The following is an 18,058-nucleotide window of genomic DNA, read 5'->3' as shown; positions in this document are numbered from 1 at the left end:
GAGTATATGGAAGGGTTCATTCATATGGTTTCAATTCCACTTTGGAACTAATCTTTAAGAAAGCATCACTTGCCAAGTTGTGGTGTAGTACAAAGAAGAATATCCACAATCATCTGAAAAGGCTATTAAAGGGCTCCCTCCTACCTCTCCAAGTACACAGCTGTATGAAGACTTACTGTTTTTCAACCAAAATGATGTATCTCAATGAATTAACTGGAGAAGTAAATATGGGAGTCAGCCGTAGGTTTTTATTATGCCAGACATCGAAGAGTTTTGCAGAAATGTTGTTAGTGATCTCCCTTTCTTTGTTATGAAAAATACACTTATATATGTTTATTGTAAAGAACTGACTCACGTAATTACAGAGGCTGCAAATCCCCCCACACACATCTGCCATCTGCAAGCAGCAGACCCAATAAAGCAGGTGGTGGAAATTCCAGTCTGAGTCCAAAGCCTGGGAACCAGGAACACTGATGGTCTAGGTCTCAGTTCGAGGGCAAGAGAAGACCAGTGTCTCAACTCAGAAAGAAAGAAAGATCCCAGAGGTCAGCCTCCATCCAGCTTTCTTCTATCTGGCCCCTCAATGGACTGGACTGGATGACGCCCATCCACAATGGGGCGGGCCACCCGCTTTACTCCAGTAATTCACATGCCTCTCTTCCAGAAACATCCTCACAGACACACCCGGAAAGAACCTTTAACCAGGTATCTGGGCGTCTCATGGCTCAGTTAAGTTGACACACAAAATTAACCACCATGCTGATATCCTTTAAGTTACCTAAGCTCATTCAACCATAAATGTGCCTATGACGAGTCAGACAGATGACTGAGATACAAAGATGAATAAGAAATAGTCTGCGGTGTCAAATCTGAGCTCCACCTCCTAAACATCTTTGTTGACATAGCAGGGATGACCCCTGGAAAGACAAAGACGTCCTCATCTCTGGACCTGGTGACTGTTACCCTATATGGCGAGGACTCTGCACGTGTGATTAAATTAAGGCTCCTGAGGTGGGATGATGACCATGGATTACAGGGTGGGTCTGAATCAATTTCAAGTGTCCTTGGAAAACAGAGACAGAGGAAGACTTGACACAGATAGAAGAGGAGAAAGCACTGGGACCTGAGGGGCTGGGGCAAGGGGCAAGAGTCCCCTCAGAGCCTCCACATAAGACAGAGCCCTGTCAACACCCTGATTTCAGCTCAGTGTTAACTGATTCAGACATTTGGCCTTCAAAACCATGAGAGAATAAAGCGTTGTTGTTTTAAGCCACCAAGGTTGCGGTAATTTGTTACAGCGGCAACAAGAAACTAATACAGATGCCTCCAGTATCATTCCCCAGCATCCACGGGAGACTCTCGAATAGTGTCACAGTCTTCAGTCTCTCCCCTGCCTCCTGCAGTCCTCCTGGGAAGCTTCGCCTCTCCTGCAGATAATCCACCCCACACCCTCACCTCACAACCCTGAGCCTCCCTGACTCCGCGACCATCCCTTCCGCCGTTCCTCAATCTCAATCCTCAATGCTCAGGACCATGTCTCCTGCAACACAAACCCCAACATCTGGTTCTCTGAGCACCAACTCCTAAGCTCACCGTGCTCTCAGTTTTCAAACTTGACAAAACCTCCTGTCTCTTAATCCCTCCATCCACCCACAGGCCTCTTCAGTCTCATTTCTTTCCCTTTCCCATTGTCATCACTGGAACAACCATGGCACAGGACCCACAGGCAAACCTGCCAAGAAATTCATGAAGCGTCAGGGGGCTCACTGGCCAGAAATCCTTCAGAGTCATGAGAGGGGTCCCAGGAACACGTTCACATGGTCCTGTGCTTTTGTAAAACTCACAAAGGTCAGCAATCTAGACCACAATTGATTAAAATTTCTCTCCCTCCCCACTCCAGCTTCCCTCTGCCACACTTCCTCCCAGGTCAGGTGGCACTGGAGTGGCCACAGGCATATTTGGGATTTAGCTAAAGGGAAACTGAGTTGAAGACACCTTTCATTTGGGTTCAGTGGGGCTCACCGATGTGGTTCGTGGTCATTCTGGTGCAGAGTTAAGTCACTGCTAGTCACTACAGTGTACAAATGACTTCCAGGAATATTCCCTTTTTTTTTTTTTTTTTTTTCTCTCTTTTTTTAGGACTGCACTTGAGGATATGGAAGTTCCCAGGCTACAGGCTGAATCAGAGCTGCAGCTGCCAGCCCCAGCCCCAGCCACGCCAGATCCAAGCCATATCTGCAAACTATACCACAGCTCACAGCAATGCCAGATCCTTAACCCACTGAGCGAGGCCAGGGATCGAACCTGCATCCCCATGGATCCTAGTCAGGTTCGTTACTGCTGAGCCACAATGGGAAGTCCCTAGAAATGTTCCAGTACCCCTTGTGTGTCCTTATCCAGAACGGAAACCGCAGGCCAGCAGCAGAGGTCCTGCAGTACTCTCAAGTGTCCTAAGGCAGCCAGCCCCGGAGAAGGAAAACAGGGTCTGGAAAGTTCTTCCAATAACCATGCATGTAGCACTGTAAGTGGTGCATTCGGTTCCCATTACTACCCAGTCAAAACAGAAACTAAAGAGAAGCTCTCCTCCACCAGGAATATACGGGATAATGCAGTGAACGGTGCCTGAGTGCCCACCCGACTGACGTTTCTGTTTTTCCAGGAATCAAGCAAAATGCAATTTATCAGAATTCCTGTGTTTGTAGCTCTCAAACAAAAATATTTTCAAATCTTATCAAAAGCTGTGAACAGAAGGAAGGAATAGGTTCTTGGATGTCTGGTTATGCAACTAATGAAGAGGGGTGAATCATAAGAACATCAGTGAAGTATTTATGCTTCTTGCCGATGCAGCCCAGAGTGTTGATACCAGTGGCAAAAGAAAATGTAAATCTCATACTATGTCACTAAAGATTACAGACAACACTCAAATCAATTTGAAGGGTATCTGATATCAGTCTCTGTAAAAGAACACTTGAAAAGCCCTGAAACGTTACAGCATGTATATAAAAGCACCGTGAGAGACATTTTCCCAAATAGTACAATTCTGAACATTCACATGATGAGTTGTGAAAGCAGTTCGCCTAAACTCTTGCTAATAAAAAGTTCATTTTGATGTACCATGGTGTTCTCCCCAAGGAAATGCTATTGCCTAATTCTTGCCATATCAGGAAGAAATCAAAACCTGTGGAGGAAATATAGAGACATGCCAGGGAGTCAGCATAATATTATATTATTTTTATGGATTTTGTAATGTTGGTAGTTTTTGTTGGCTCTTAAAAATACGTAAGTTGTTGTGCTTTCTTTTCTCGTTGAAAATATTTACTATTGTTTCTAATTTTGTATCTTTTCCTTAAAAAAAGGAGCCACGAAACTGAATAAGATTCAAGCCCATAAAACTAAGATCTGCTCTTGATAGAACACTCATGCTCTTCAGTTCCTTGCCTTTAGGTCTTAACCGTCAACCCTGGATTAACTCCATCCAAAAAAATGTAGGAGGAATGACAGAATCAGAAAATCATTGTTTACAACGCTTCCTGAAATAACTCATTCAGACAAGGTTCCTCGCGGATATATACCAGATTATAAGGCAAAAGGTTGCTGAGAACAAGCCATCTGCGTGATGCCCAAGTATCACGCGACAGATTACCTGTCAGCTGCAAAGCAACACACGCCCCCTTACAATAAAGAATACTTTAATCAAATGATCGAACTCCAAATTCCTAAGAGGGACAATCTGGCAATATGTCCGTCCTGATGTGATGCAATGTGGAGTGTACAGTGTCATTTACTTGAAGTATTCTTGCCCCAAAACAGTTTAATCTGAATGTAATGAAAACTTTAGACCTAGTTTCCAGTTTACAGAAAAGCAAAGGCTAAAGGAATACATCAAATAACTATAGAAGGAAACAGTAGAGAAATCTAGAACATGGGACATTCCATGAAACCTAGAAAAGACCTAGTTTCTTTCGGAACTTTTCCATGACCTTCATTTTTTCAATGTCATGGAAAAATAAAAAGGCAGAAGGGCTTCCTTAAAGGAAAAGGGAGCAAAGAAGTATTACGTGGCATGGGAACATTTACTGAATCCTGGTCATCCTTCATCACCTCCTGCCCCCACCACCCCCCCAAAAACCCCACAGTTACAAAGGACACTTTGAAAAATGGGGCTCTCTGAAGATGAACCAATTACTAGACAACACTGGAGAATTGCTGTTCATTTTCTTCAGTATGACAATAGTAATGTGATTATGTAAAAGAATACATTTTTAGGAGAAGCATGAAGTTTGGGGGGCAAAGTTATGAAGTTTGTAATTTATTGTCAAATGGTTTGGCAACTTACCGTTTGAAAATGTTTACAATTAAAAAATTGGAACAAGTAAAAAAACATATTAAACCTATTTTTTTCTCTCATTTGGTCAATCTAACCAAGAGGATGTCAGTAGGGTCAAAGCAGCCATCCTCCTCAAACATCATCACGGAAGTGGTACCCAAGGCCGAGGGGCTTGCGTTTTTACAACTGCCATGTTGTACTGGAGGATCTCCTAGGGTCCAAAGGCAGTCACGGTCTGCTCCCTCTGGCTTTAAGATAGCTCACAGGGGAGTTCCCATCGTGGCTCAGCAGAAACGAATCTGACTAGCATCCATGAGGATGCAGGGTTGATCCCTGGCCTTGATCAGTGGATTAAGGATCTGGCATTGCCGTGAGTTGTGATGTAGGTTGCAGATGCAGCTCAGATCCCATGTTGCTGTGACTGTGGTGTAGGCCTGCAGCTACAGCTCCAATTCAACCCCTAGCCTGGGAACTTCCATATGTGGCAGGTGCAGCTCTAAAACAAAACAAAACAAAACAAACAGAAAAGGCAAAAAGAATAGCTCACAGGAATTTCTAGCTGGCTAACTGTCACTCAGGGTGGGAAAAAGTGACAGGGCAGAGACAAAGCTCAAGCAAACAAAAGTAAGTAACATCTGGTTTATTAATATTCAGAAGAAAAAGAAATCAAGTGTGTAGTTTTCTGTTTTTTGTTTTTTTTTTTTTTCTTCTCCAGGGACATTACACACTTTCAGTGATTTATCCTATCGTAAAAGGAATCAATTAAGTACTTTATTGTTTATAAAGCACTTTCATACAGAACGAATACCTCCTTGACTCTTTAAAACTGACATACGCATCAGAGAAGGTAAGTCATATCCCCATCTTGCAGATGAGGAAACGAGGCTCAGAGAAGTTGTATGAATTGCCCGAGTTGCCCTGGCTGGCATGTGAGCCCAGGTCCCTTCACTCTATTGTTTTTTTCTTCTTCTTCTTTTTAGGTCAGCACCAGCAACATATGGAAGTTCCCAGGCCAGGGATCGAATCAGAGCTGCAGCTGCCAGCCTATACCACAGCCATGGCAACACCAGATCTGAGCCACATCTGCAACCTAGCCACTGCTTGTGACAACATTGGATCCTTAACCCACTGAGTGAGGCCAGGGATCGAACCTACATCCTCACAAACACTACGTCAGGTTCTCAACCTGCGGAGCCACAACGGGAACTCCAAGATCCCTTCACCCTTGACCACTGTCCTCCAGCCTGGTCACCCCGTGGCTCTGGTGATGTTCGTTTCCCTGAGCTTCACGCTGCCCTGAGCTTCGGTTTCTGGACTAGACAGTCGCAGGCTTATGTAAGAAACAGGAGACATTCATAATTTAGGCTAGAAAGTCAAACTTGGCATCAGATCCCCTGCTTCCTTCCATCAACAGAAGCGGGTGGAGGGGTGGGTGTGGGGACTGGGGAGGGGAGGTGGAGGTGGGAAGGGGCAAAGGGGCAGCTTGTGAGGCGGTGGCCTCAGGAAGCTGCTTGCACACCTCCCTCCCCGCTGCCTCCGGAGCAGGGTCACTTCCTCAGACAGCACCAAGTACCAGGGCCCCGGGAAAAAAAGACCATGCGAGGCAGAGCAATCACCGAAGCCAGGGACACAGGAGCAGAGTGAAAGCAAGGGCCCCCAGCAAATAATGACTTCACTCTGCTGGGCAGGGCCACGCGCTTCTCAGCACCTAACGGCCGGCTGTTGGGACCAGCTTCCCTCCATAAAACTCCCTAACAGGGGGAAATTACTAATTCCATGGCTTTCATAAAGCACAGAGGTCCACCCGATGTTTGCTTGGCAGATTTTTTTTTTTCCCTCCCAAAGCGCAGCTCATTAAGTCCGTCAATAAAGCCAGCTTTGTTCTAAAGATTTACAGTGTTTTCCCAATGAAAATTCTAATTGACAACCACCAGGAGAGTAACAATGCAAAGTAGAGAGCTCGGGTTTCTCCCATTCTTCCAAGATCCAGCTCAGAGAAGCACTCCCTTCTGAGGTTTCCTGCACCAGTGTTCAGCTTGGTCTTTATTTGGAGAGATGCATAAGTAGATGCTTGGCTATCAGAAGTTTATCACTCGAGGCCGTCAAATCTTAAAAACCAAAAGATCGTCTTTCAAAGATAAGAGATTCCACTTAATTCCCAGGCTCAGAACATCAGGCCCCTCTATGCAGAATAAGCATATTATACAAAAATGCAAGCATGCCTTTTCTAGGTAAAGGGGGGAGACTCCCAGAAAAATAAAATGCACGATGAGAGTCTTCAGAAATAGTTGCCTGAGAATATTAAAGGCGCCGCTATTCAGTGAATTCATTACAGAAGAAAAGTTCAAGTATGAGGGAGTGATTTTCATATCAATGTTGGGTGTTGCCCTCACACACCAGAGTCTCTGGTCCACACAGAGAACCAAGTCACATCAAGCAAGTCAGGGAGCTGTGAGTGACAAGAGACAGAGGGGGCTGTTCGGACAAGGGACAGACATTACTGGACCCTTTTGCAAAGAGAACTTTGAAGATTTTGTTAGGCTTTCTTCGTGGAACTGTCACAAGATAACAATACAGTTGCAAATGAGTGGTGCTCAGTGGCCACTCACTGCCTTGTACAGACCAGCTGGCAATGGCTGCCCACGACAGGAAAGCAGCATGAAAGAAGGACTCGAGGTGACTGGGCTGACACACAGCCCGAGGAGAATACTCTCCAAGTATGACACCCGGACACCCAACACGGTCACACCAAGCAAAAGCAAAGAAAAGAAAAAAATAAAAAAAGCTCCTGTCTGAACAGAACAGCAGCGAACCCTCCTGACTTCTTTCTGAATCTTCCCGAATCCCTCCCTTCTCCAAATAGCATCCAGGTCCCCAGAGTAAAAACAAACAAGCAAACCAGGGGCTTCCAGTTGCATTATACAGATTAAGAGAAGTGCAGCTGGTGGAACACAATTCCCTCTTCTTTTTCTGAAAGGAACCCAAGTGGGAAAGTACCCCCTCAACCCCACTGCCACCCGCCCAGGAACACCCAGACCAGGAGTGTCTACCACGAGCTGTCTGACTGAGTCCCTTAACCTCCTGAATTTCCTTGTCCTCATCGGTAAAGGAAAGTCACAGATACCAGGGGGTTCCCAAGCTGTGCTCCCTGGAGCTCTAGGGTTCTGTTGGAGGCGCCTCCGAGGCAGCCACAATAACACGGAGCTAAGGCAAGGAAGTGGGCCCCATGCCGCCTCTCCACCCAAAACAGTTCATTCTATATATATCGAGATTGTTTTATATAACAAGATTGTTGAAAGAAGCCATCACCAAGACATTCCGCAGCTAAAATGACTTGAAAGCACTGGACCAACAGACCTTTTGATTCTTTATCTTTATAAAGTTTCTGTGTGCCTCTTTGGGTTATTGCTATTAGAATTAATTGACAGGCTGGTCAATATTGATGCCCAAATCTGTGTATCAGGTTCTACTTAAAAGGCGAGAAAATGGGAACTCAGGTAAGACAAGTGCACCAAAATCACACAGTTCAGTAGCTGACAGAAATCAAAAACAGGAAGAACTGACGTTAAAACCATTAGGGTGGATTCTGTCCTTAAAGAACAAACTTCACTGTAAAAGACAATTGGCTACTTCATTATTATTGCAATTCTTTCTCCATGGAACATCAGGTTCTTCATCTGTATCCTCTAAAAAGTAAACACTTACCCTGGTGAGATGAAGTGAATAGCCAAAAGTTCTGCCCAACATGCAAATTTGTTGGGTACAGGAAAGCCCAAAACGTTGACAAAGCCTCCAGGGCAATAATGGTTGTTAAGAACTTTCAAAGCAAACAAAACTCCTAAAAGAGAATAAAGAGCATACAAACATCAATAGTCCAGCTGTGACAGATGATCAGCATTTGTAAAGAAAACTAATTGAGAGTAAAAATGATTATTCGACTATATCCAACTTTTTGCTTTGAAACTTAACGCTCTTTCTTCCTTACAAGTCAACCCAGAAAGACAGTCTTCAAGGCAACCATCCTCCAATGTTTCTTAATGCAGAAATTCATACCAGCTCTGAGTATGCTACTAAATATATAACATATAAAATGGGAATAAGACACTAGCAATGGTACTAAGCGCCACTGAATTGTAAACTTCAAAATTGTTGATTTTGTGCTATGTGACTTTTTTTATTTGTTTTTTTTTTTTTTTTTTGGCCACACCAGAGGCATGTGGAAGTTCTCTGGTCAGGGATCAAACATGCACCACAGCTGTAATGAAAGCCACAGCAGTGAAAATGCATGACCCTTAACCTGCTGAGCCACAAGGGAACTCCAGTGCTATGTGATTTTTAACTCAATTTAAAAAGACACCATTAATGTGTATTGTTCTAGCTTCTATGAAAAGACATGTTGAAGGCAGGGCATGTTTCCTTTCTTCTCCCACAATCAGATGCATGAGGATGTATCTTAGAGAGGAGGGGGAAGGACGGCAGGGAGAGTAGAGGGAGGGGTTCGATGTCCTTCTGTTTCAGGACTATTTCCCTCCTACCCTCCACATTCTAATTTTTAGAACACCTATTTTAAGTCCTGATGGCAATTTAGTTGTGAGATGTATGTAAAAAAAGAACTAGTGAGGGGGAATAGTGAGAGGCAATGTAACATGTGGTTATTCATATAGACTGGGTTCAAATCCTAGCTCCGCCACTGATGAGCAACTTACCAACTTGCTCACCAACCTTGAGCAAGTTACCTGACTGTCTCCGGGCTTTAGCATCCTCAACTACAAAATCAAGACAAGGCCACTCCCTATGGACCTGTTATGGGAATTAAATAGCATGAATTATGTAGAGAGACTATCATGGCTCCTAAAACATGGGAACATGCTGTATTTATTTTAATGGCATTTTTAAGAGGTATACTCCTCTTTTTAGACAACTCCCTACCACAAATACACCAGTGTGTCTTTCCCTGGTCCCGCCATGATAAAGCGATTGCACATTTCCAGGACTATGTCTCCTACAAAACTATCTTTGGGCAGACTCTAGTCTAAATTGCCTAAGAGTGAAAGATATAGCATACTGGGAGACAGCAAAATCTATGTCCCCATTCCTGTCCTCCCATCAGCTTCTTTTCCAAAAACCACACTGCAGCAGCACTTGGACACTCAGACTCCCGTTTCCTCACCAGCTGGGACCCTGGCTTCATAAAATGACAACAACCACATCTCTCTTACTGTCTTCACGCATGCCACCTTAAAAATGGAGCTGCCTTACCTGAGAAACCTACAGCACAGTTCCTTCTGAAGCCAGGTTCATCCAGCAATTCTGCAAGAGCAAATTCCAAGAGCAGGTACACCACCCCAGTGAGTAGAGAGAATGTGGCGATGATGTAGGCAAACCATCTACTTCCTAGTCTTCTTTCCAAATTTATTCCTTTCCATAGCATGGATGCCATGTTGAAATACAAATGCCAGTCATCTACGTGGTGAAGAGGGGAGAGCAGTAAGCGCTGCCAGTCTTTTTGCTGATAACACTTCTCCACGCTAAGGCAGGAGCTAAACAGCGGCTTCAGAGGATTCAAGAAGAACCAGATGTTGAGAGCCAAAGTTGCTACGGTGACAGGTGGAATATTATTGATCCCAACATGGTAGATTTGAGAGAGGAGCAGAAGCAGCCCAACATTAATTCCTCTTGATCTCCGCTGCATGGTTAAAAATCAAGCCAGTGATGGGAAAAAGTGGCCAGGTTTGGGGAATCTGGGAAGAAACACAGGCAGCTGAACCTAAAACATAAAATAAAACGGACATGAAAATCCAACAGTTAAAAATTGGTACATTGACAAGAAGTGCTTATTTAAAGATGGGTTTACATCATGTATATCTCACCTCCCATCCAAGAAAAACATGTATTTTCTGCATCTTCTAGAGTAACATCCAGGACAATGGCTGATGCCCCTCCTCATTTTATAATCTAAAGTAGAAATGTCATCCCAAATCCCAGTGACCCAGGTAACGGATGGGTATGCTTTCTCTGACAAACATGCCATGAAAATGTGACTTGTCTTCCTTATAAACAAACTCGTAACCCAATTAAAAAAAACTACAAAGAGAGTTCCCATTGTGGCTCGATGGGTTAAGAACCTGACATAGTATCTCTGAGGATGTGGGTTCAATCCCTGGCCTCACTCAGTGGGTTAAGGATCCAGCTTTGCTGCAAGCTGTGGCGTAGGTCGCAGATGCAGCTCAGATCTGGCATTGCTGTGGCTGTGGCACAGGCTCCAGCTGCAGCTCCGATTTGACCCCTAGCCTGGGAACTTCCATATGCCACAGGCGTGGCCATAAAAAGAAAGAAAGAAAGAAAGAAAGAAAGAAAGAAAGAAAGAAAGAAAGAAAGAAAGAAAGAAAGAAAGACAGAACGTAAATCTTTAATAAAGATTTCTCTCAGAAGGCCAGACAATTCTTCATCCCCATCATTTTTTTTAAAGAAATATTCCATTTTGATATATTGGATAGAATCTGCTCCAAAGTTGTTCAGTATCAGCAAGCAAGTTCTAAAAGTGCAAGCATAGGAGTTCCTACTGTGGCGCAGCAGGTTAAGGACCTGGCGTTGTCTCTGTGGTGGCTCAAGTTCAATCCCTGGCCCAGTGCAATGGGCTAAGGACCCAGCATTGCCGCAGCTGTGGTATAGGTCGCAGCAGTAGCTTGGATTCAATCCCTGGTCTGGGAACTTCCACATGCTGCAGGTGCAACAACTGATAGATAGATAGACAGATAAAATAAAATGCAAGCATATATTATCTTCTATTCCATATTGCCAATATGTCAGCAGCTAGACTGCTTCACTTTCACAAGAATGTCCACTTTAAAAGTTACCTACTATGTGCCAAATTCTGGACTGAAACACAGTTACTGTCTCTAAGGAGCTCATTTTGTCCTGAAAACTAAACCAGTAACTGCCACACCATGTTCTAAACACAGGGACAGAGGGAGCCCAGACCTGAAGCACAGGTGGCTGCAATCTTGCAGGGTGAACTGGATTTAGCAATGAAGACGACTGCCATGTTCAGTGGTCTACTTCACACCCTGGGCTAGCCTTGTGATCTGCTTTGGTTGACAGAATGAAGAGCAAGGGACTCTAATTCTAAATCAAGGCCTCTAGATGATTTGCAGGCCTCTGCTCTCTCTGAAACCCTCTCAGGAAACCATGTGGACTAGTCCGGGCTAGCCCGCTGGACAACAGAAGACCCCTGCTCTCTCTAGTCACCCTGATGGCCCTGGTCACTGATCAGCTAATGCCTCAGATGCAAAGATGTCTAGCTGATCAGCAGCTGACCACAAATGCATGTCAGTCCTGAGCCCAGACTAACCTTGTCCCACAAAACAGTAAGCTAAATAAATGATATTTTAAATTAACGTCACTGAAGTTTGGGGTAGTTTGTTATGTGGCAATTACTAACTATTACAGAAGATGTTTGCTTTGGAAAGGGATGAGGTTATGCTTATGGGAAGAAGCTAATAAAGAAAGAGACACGGAATAAAGGTGCAAGAGATAAACCAAAAGAATCAAGTCCTTAGAGGGAAGAACAGCCTTGTCCATCATAACAAGAAGAAAGAAGATAAATGTCAGGTGTGGCTATGAGGAAACAGGCAGATTAGGGAACAGAATGCTGAAGAAATTCTCACTAGTAGTTTTCTAATTACCCTGTGGAGTTTTCTTGCCTCCCAACCCAATATATAAATGGCTCTGGAACCCTAAAGATTCCCATTCAGACAGCACATTGGGAAGTACATGGGCTTTGGAGTAAAAAAGAGCTAGATTCTCTAACTTGCTATCCCTGGGATCTAGGGCAAATTACTTAAAACTTTCATTTCTTCACATTAAATTAGAAATGATTACCTCCTGGCCAGGATTACTGTAACATGTCCAGAACAAAGCAGGTACTGAATAATTGGTAGCAACTCTTTCATTACTGTAAAGTAATCTCATTTAGGAGAAAAAAGCCTTTGCAGATGGTAGCAGCCTAATAATAGGCTTAAATCTACTCCATCCCATATGGATTCTTATCAACATCACATCCAAAAGAAATGCTCAAGAAAAAATTATACATAGAGGTGTGCATGGTGTGTGTACCCTCATTGTTAGCACACTCCAAGTTTCTTTGTTGCCAGGACCTTTTATTATTATAGCGGTGCAGCATTCTCATGAAATGGAGAATTTAATAAAATTCCAACTGATAAGCTCCCGGATAATTTTGGAGAAATGGTCTGTATTTTTCACCTTGACGTTCAAGTTGATCTTCAAATCTCCAACTACTGTGACATGTTTGCAATCTCCCTAAATAATTATATACATCGAACATCATTACCTGTCACAGGAGCAATGGGAAAATATGGCTTTGATCACTAAGTAACCAGCTTACAAGAAATCACAAAATACGCCCTTCAATATCAGTACAGTGGCCTATGATACCAGGCTGTGCACGGCAGAAAATCAGAAGTAATTATATCTTTGCTCAAGAAAAGGTCCCCTCTCGACTGGAATCCTTACTGATGAAGAGTATAAACAAAGGTTAGTGGAATCTCCCCAAGTGTATCTCACACTGTGCACCCAAGGCCCACATTCCACTTGCCTGATTTCAGCCCAAACCCCAAAGCTCTTCTGCTTCCCATCCTTTCTCACCTGTCCCCTCTCTCGCCAATGCTGACCGCTCCTACTGCCACGGACACTACCACTGTCCCACTGCTTCCAGCTCCCTGCAACCCCCCTTTCTCTGCTTTTCAGTTTCTCTCTGTCCTTACTCTGTTTTGCATACTATACTCATGGAATTCCACTCTCATGGCTTCTATAATTCTTTGTATAAGGATGGTTCCCAAATGTATATTTTACAGCCTTGATCTCTCAGGAGGTTTCAGGGACACAACCTTATAGGAAGAATATTGTCTGCCTCATTTCTTGGTTTCTAAAAACTGAATTATTCAAGTGTCAAATGTATGCCAGTCCCTGTGCCAGACACTTGGGGTATAACAAAGACTGAAACACTGGCAAACCCAGCCCCCTTCCCTTTGTTGAAGGGAACAAAAATATTGGCTGCAGAAAAATCAAAAGATGGGGAGTTCCCATTGTGGTGCAGCAGAAACAAATCTGACTAGTAACCATGAGGACGCAGGTTCGATCCCTGGCCTCGCTCAGTGGGTTAAGGATCCGATGTTGCTGCGAGCTGTGGTGTAGGTGGCAGACAAGGCCTGGATCCTGCATGGCTACAGATGTCGCTAGGAGCTGTAGCTGTGATTCGACCCCTAGCCTGGGAACCTCCATATGCTGCAGGTACGGCCCTGAAAAAGACAAAAAAAGAAAAGAAAAATCAAAAGATGAATAAAATGATGTGGTATATACTTAATGTGAAGGCAGATAAAACCACAACCAATGTGAGAAGTGCGTAATAACTGTTGGGCTCTGCTTTCACACAAAAGCCACTGGAACATAAAGTTTTGAGTTTTAAATAGCAAAGATAAATCGGCACAATTTTACACCAGATCTGTGGCCCAGCTTCCTTTCTAATAAGCTATCAAAAGTTGGCCATCCAAAGCGAGGAATGGCAGCCTGTTTGTAACAAGGTAACAGAAAATCAACGGTTCATGTGAAGATCAAATCTGTAACCTGACCTTGTCCGCCAGGCAGGCACAGTTCTAGGAACACCAAAGACAAGAGATCACGATAAGCAACTGTTCAATATAAAATGAGTCCTGTTTCGTCCTGTCAAATACATTGAAATTTTTAGAAAGCTGAGCTGTAGGAGAGAGCACAGAAGCATGGTTGATGAGCTGGAAACCAGTACAATGTGTTGGTTTTGAAAGTGACTTGCTGCTTCTAACTAGTAGCCAGACCATAACCAGTTACATCAGCTCAAGGAAGAGCAGGCTGGTCCCTGCACTCCACCCCCTCCCCATAAACATATCTTCCCCCTCATATTCAATATGCCCCAACTGAATATTGGATGGTCCCTTCCAATTCTTCCCCTCCTCCCGGGGGCTAAATCTCAGGACACAGAATCTCCAGCTCCCCCGCTGTTCAGGTCAGAGATGGAGACAATATACCCGACAGGTGCTCCGCCCTCTTAATTCCGCTGCCCCCAAATCCCATCCACTCCACTTTGTTCATTCTTGCAACAATTTATATCACTCTTCCTAGTTCCGCAGCCACTACTCTAGTCTAAACCATCCTCTTAACTTGTCTGCATTGCAGCAAACTCTGCTCCTCATCAACCACCTTCCACCACTGTTCAGAGGCATCTTTATAAAGCTGAAGGTGGGTTCTCCTTCAATGGCTTATCATTACAGCTGGAATGAAGCCCCAACTCTTGACCACAACTACACACTCGTGATTACCCGGGCCCTGTGCACCCCTCTTGTCCCATCACCCCTCTGTGCACCCTGCTTTGGTCACTATGATCCAGCCCCCTGGGTGCTCCCACACTGCGAGCTTCATGACTACAGCATAAATGCTGAGGGCAGAGTGGTCTTACCCATTTTGATCACCATCGAATACCCAGAGCCTAGCACGGTGACTGTTCCACAGTCAGTCCTTAATAAGTGTTTGTGCAGTGACTCAAGACTAGCATGTTAAATATATCTACATTATACAATAAATGAGACTAAAGGAAAAGGTCTATGATCTGTTCAACTCTAAGTATTTTTCCTACAATTTCAGCAACCTTCTCCATAGCACTGTATATAATATTCCACTTAGCCATTTTTAGTTCCAAGATAGTGTTAGCAACATTTATTTCAACTTTACAGGAATAAACCTCTGATCCATTTAAAATGCATTAATGAGTTGCTTTGCCAGAACTATCTGATAAAAAGAATGGCATTTTAATTTTGTGGTAACACACACCAGACAGTGCTATATCAAGGTTATGACAGAGAAATGGAAGACCTCTTGAAATATTGATAGGAAAATTAGCCATATTTACTTTTAATGAGAAATTAAAAATTAAACAGGCATATAATAAGAAAAACTAAGTGGTGAGAACAAACAAAGGAAACTGAATTCATAACTTGGGAAACCAACGTGTCTCATGGGGGAGAGAAAGGAATTGTACAAAAAAGGAAAAGAAACTAATTGTGTGATTTTCAATTCTACTTAGAAAGCACAAAATATTTCATCATTATCATTTACCATGGAGATACATATCTCAATTTCCAATGTAAATGTTCAAGAAGAACTCAGGCCATTAAACTGCAAGAATATACACCAGTTTTAAATTATATTCCCAATTTGGCATCTGACAGTAACCAACTTAATTCCACAAGAAAGAAAGAAACTACAGTCTTTTTTGGCCACGCCCATACCACATGGAAGGTCCCAGGCCAATGATCAAACCTCTGCCACAGCAGCAACCCAAGCCACTGTAGAGACAACGCTGGATCAATAGAGAACTCCAAAAGCTACAGTCTCTAGAGGAGTAATCAAACGCTATTCTGAAAACAGCCTTCCAGGTCACTAAAAGTGCAACAAATCTGAAAACTGTTCACTGAGATCTTCCAAAAGTGTGCGAGGTTTCTCTTTAAGAATCAAGAAAACATTTACCGCTACGTATGTGCGGTAGATTGATGCTGTGTCATTATTACTATCTCCATGCCTTTGGAAAACATCATTTAAGTTCCATATATTTTGAGCATATTCTCTAAAAAAATAATCATAGAGGAGAATGTAGATTTGTTCAAATCACTTGGCAAGTATTTTTCAGAGGCCTGTTATCACTTAGGTTGGATATTTTGCTAATGCCTGACTTCCAAGTGCTTGAAATATGGCTTTCTTTTAAATGGAGATGTAATTCACACATCATAAAAGTCACTGTCTTAAACTACACAATTTGGTTGTTTCTGTATATTTACGAGGCTGCTCAATCATCATCACCATCTAATTCCACAGCGTTTTCATCACCCCCAAAGGAAGCCCTGTCCCCATTACCATCAACCCCCACTCATCTCCCTACCCTGCCCAGGGCCTGGCAACCACTCATCTACTTTCCATCTCAGTGCATTTGCCTGCTCTGAACATTTCATATAAACAGGTTCACACAACTTGTAGTCTTTTGTGTCTGGTTTCTTTCACTTAGCATGCTGCTTTCGAGGTTCATCCACATTGAAGGAAGCGTCCATACTTAGTTTCTTATATGGCTGAATGGTATTTTATTATAGAGACATGACACACTGTGTTTATCCAGTTGCACTGGTTGATTGACTCTTGGGCTGTCCCCTCTTTTTGGCAATCATGAATATAACTGCTGTGCACATTCATGTACAATTTTTTTTTTTTTTTTTTTTTAAGAAACATATGTTTTCAGTTCTCTTGGCCATATACCTAGGAATGGAATTGCTGGGTCATATGGAAACCCTTTGCTTAACTTTTTGAAGAACTACCAAGTGTTTTCCAAATTTCTGTGCCATTTTACATTCCCTCCAGCAGTGTATGAGGGTTCCAATTTCTCCGTACTCACGCACACTCAACAGCACTTGTTCTTATCAATCTTTCTCATTACAGACATCCTAGTGGTGTGAAGTGGGACTGCTCTGCATTTCCCTAGTGACTGATGATGTTGAGCACATGCTTAAATTTTCATTGCTTAAAACAAAATATGAATATGCATGTCACACGTACACAAAACCACACAGACAAATGTGTTCCCTCTCCTGCTCTATCACTCTTTTTTTCCCCCTCTCTCTCTCCAAGAAATAGTTTAACAAGCTCAGGCCAAAAGGAAGCTCCAGAAAGAAAGAGGAGACACCAAAGAAATCACCCTGGGGAACCTGCCAGGCTGTTAGTGTTGCCATCCCCTTGGATGCCATGTTAAAAGTGAACGTGAATGTACTCCAACAGCAGAGACAGGGCTTCGGCCAACACATCTGACTCTAAACACTGTAAAATCCTTTTGAAAGATGCACGTTAGTATAATTTACCACTTCAAACAAAGCAAAAAAGCTATGGATATGCTCAACATAGAAACTCCTGCTTTTTAAATTACAAGAGCTGAGAAACAAATTAGTGCATCATAAATACCACACTGACTTGGACAAAATATTCACGGAACAACTAGATGCAATTTTTTTCTCTCTTACTGTTTTAGCACAGTCTATTTTCTCTAGGAATGACCTGAACTGGATCACTTCTTCTCACTTCTGAACTCTCCACAAATCTTATCATTCCTGTCTGTCTTTTCTAATCCAAACATAAAGACGGTTTTCACCACCTGTTACTAGAGGGCCAATAGATGAAAACAGCACAATAATAATTCTTGTTCTTCCAATAACACTTGTTAGCATAATTTCATTTTTCCTAAAAGGTATTAGCTCCCTTAAACCCCGAGAAAACTCAATTATAAAATGCATATCTTCAAGGTACTTTTGAGGCTAAGAAAATGGTATAGCATAATATATATTTGCATTTAGAGGAAAACAAGAATTTATTAACCAAAAGCTTGTAATTTGCTTCCTCTTTTCAAATACATAAATGCATTTCGAAAAGCTTACATAGCTTATATGCAATACACAGTTGCTAAGTGCGATAATTGTTGGATGAATAACATGTGAATTATATTTTTAAAACTTAGTATTTAAATATTAAATGGAATAGCAGATGGTCTGGCTTCACATCATTACACTGTGCTCAATTTACAGGAATGCTTCATCTACCTGAGTTGATTAGTGAGTGGAGAGCTCTGAGGGTCCAGGGTGGAATCATAAT

General features: G+C 42.9%; 1 protein-coding gene across 5 annotated transcripts in view; it reads right to left on the bottom strand.

Annotated features, from left to right (window-relative positions):
- The window catches only part of RHBDD1 (rhomboid domain containing 1), a 152,837-nt gene that overhangs the window by 117,310 nt on the left and 17,469 nt on the right, over nucleotides 1-18,058 (bottom strand). For 4 of the 5 annotated variants that reach the window (XM_021075277.1, XM_021075276.1, XM_021075273.1 and 1 more), the window contains exons 2-3: nucleotides 9,587-10,094; nucleotides 8,033-8,165 (exon numbers count right to left, since the gene is read on the bottom strand). In XM_021075277.1, coding sequence (XP_020930936.1) covers nucleotides 8,033-8,165; nucleotides 9,587-10,019 — 566 coding nt within the window. In that variant the 5' untranslated portion in view covers nucleotides 10,020-10,094. Of the gene's footprint in view, nucleotides 1-8,032; nucleotides 8,166-9,586; nucleotides 10,095-10,197; nucleotides 10,413-18,058 lie in introns of those variants that run through there. The other variant, XM_021075274.1, reaches the window with a different exon arrangement.

This window comes from Sus scrofa, chromosome 15 (genome assembly GCF_000003025.6).
Source record: "Sus scrofa isolate TJ Tabasco breed Duroc chromosome 15, Sscrofa11.1, whole genome shotgun sequence".
Classification (NCBI taxonomy): Eukaryota; Metazoa; Chordata; class Mammalia; order Artiodactyla; family Suidae; genus Sus; species Sus scrofa.
Note: the sequence above shows the minus strand (reverse complement) of the source record. Positions and strands in the feature narration are given on the sequence as shown.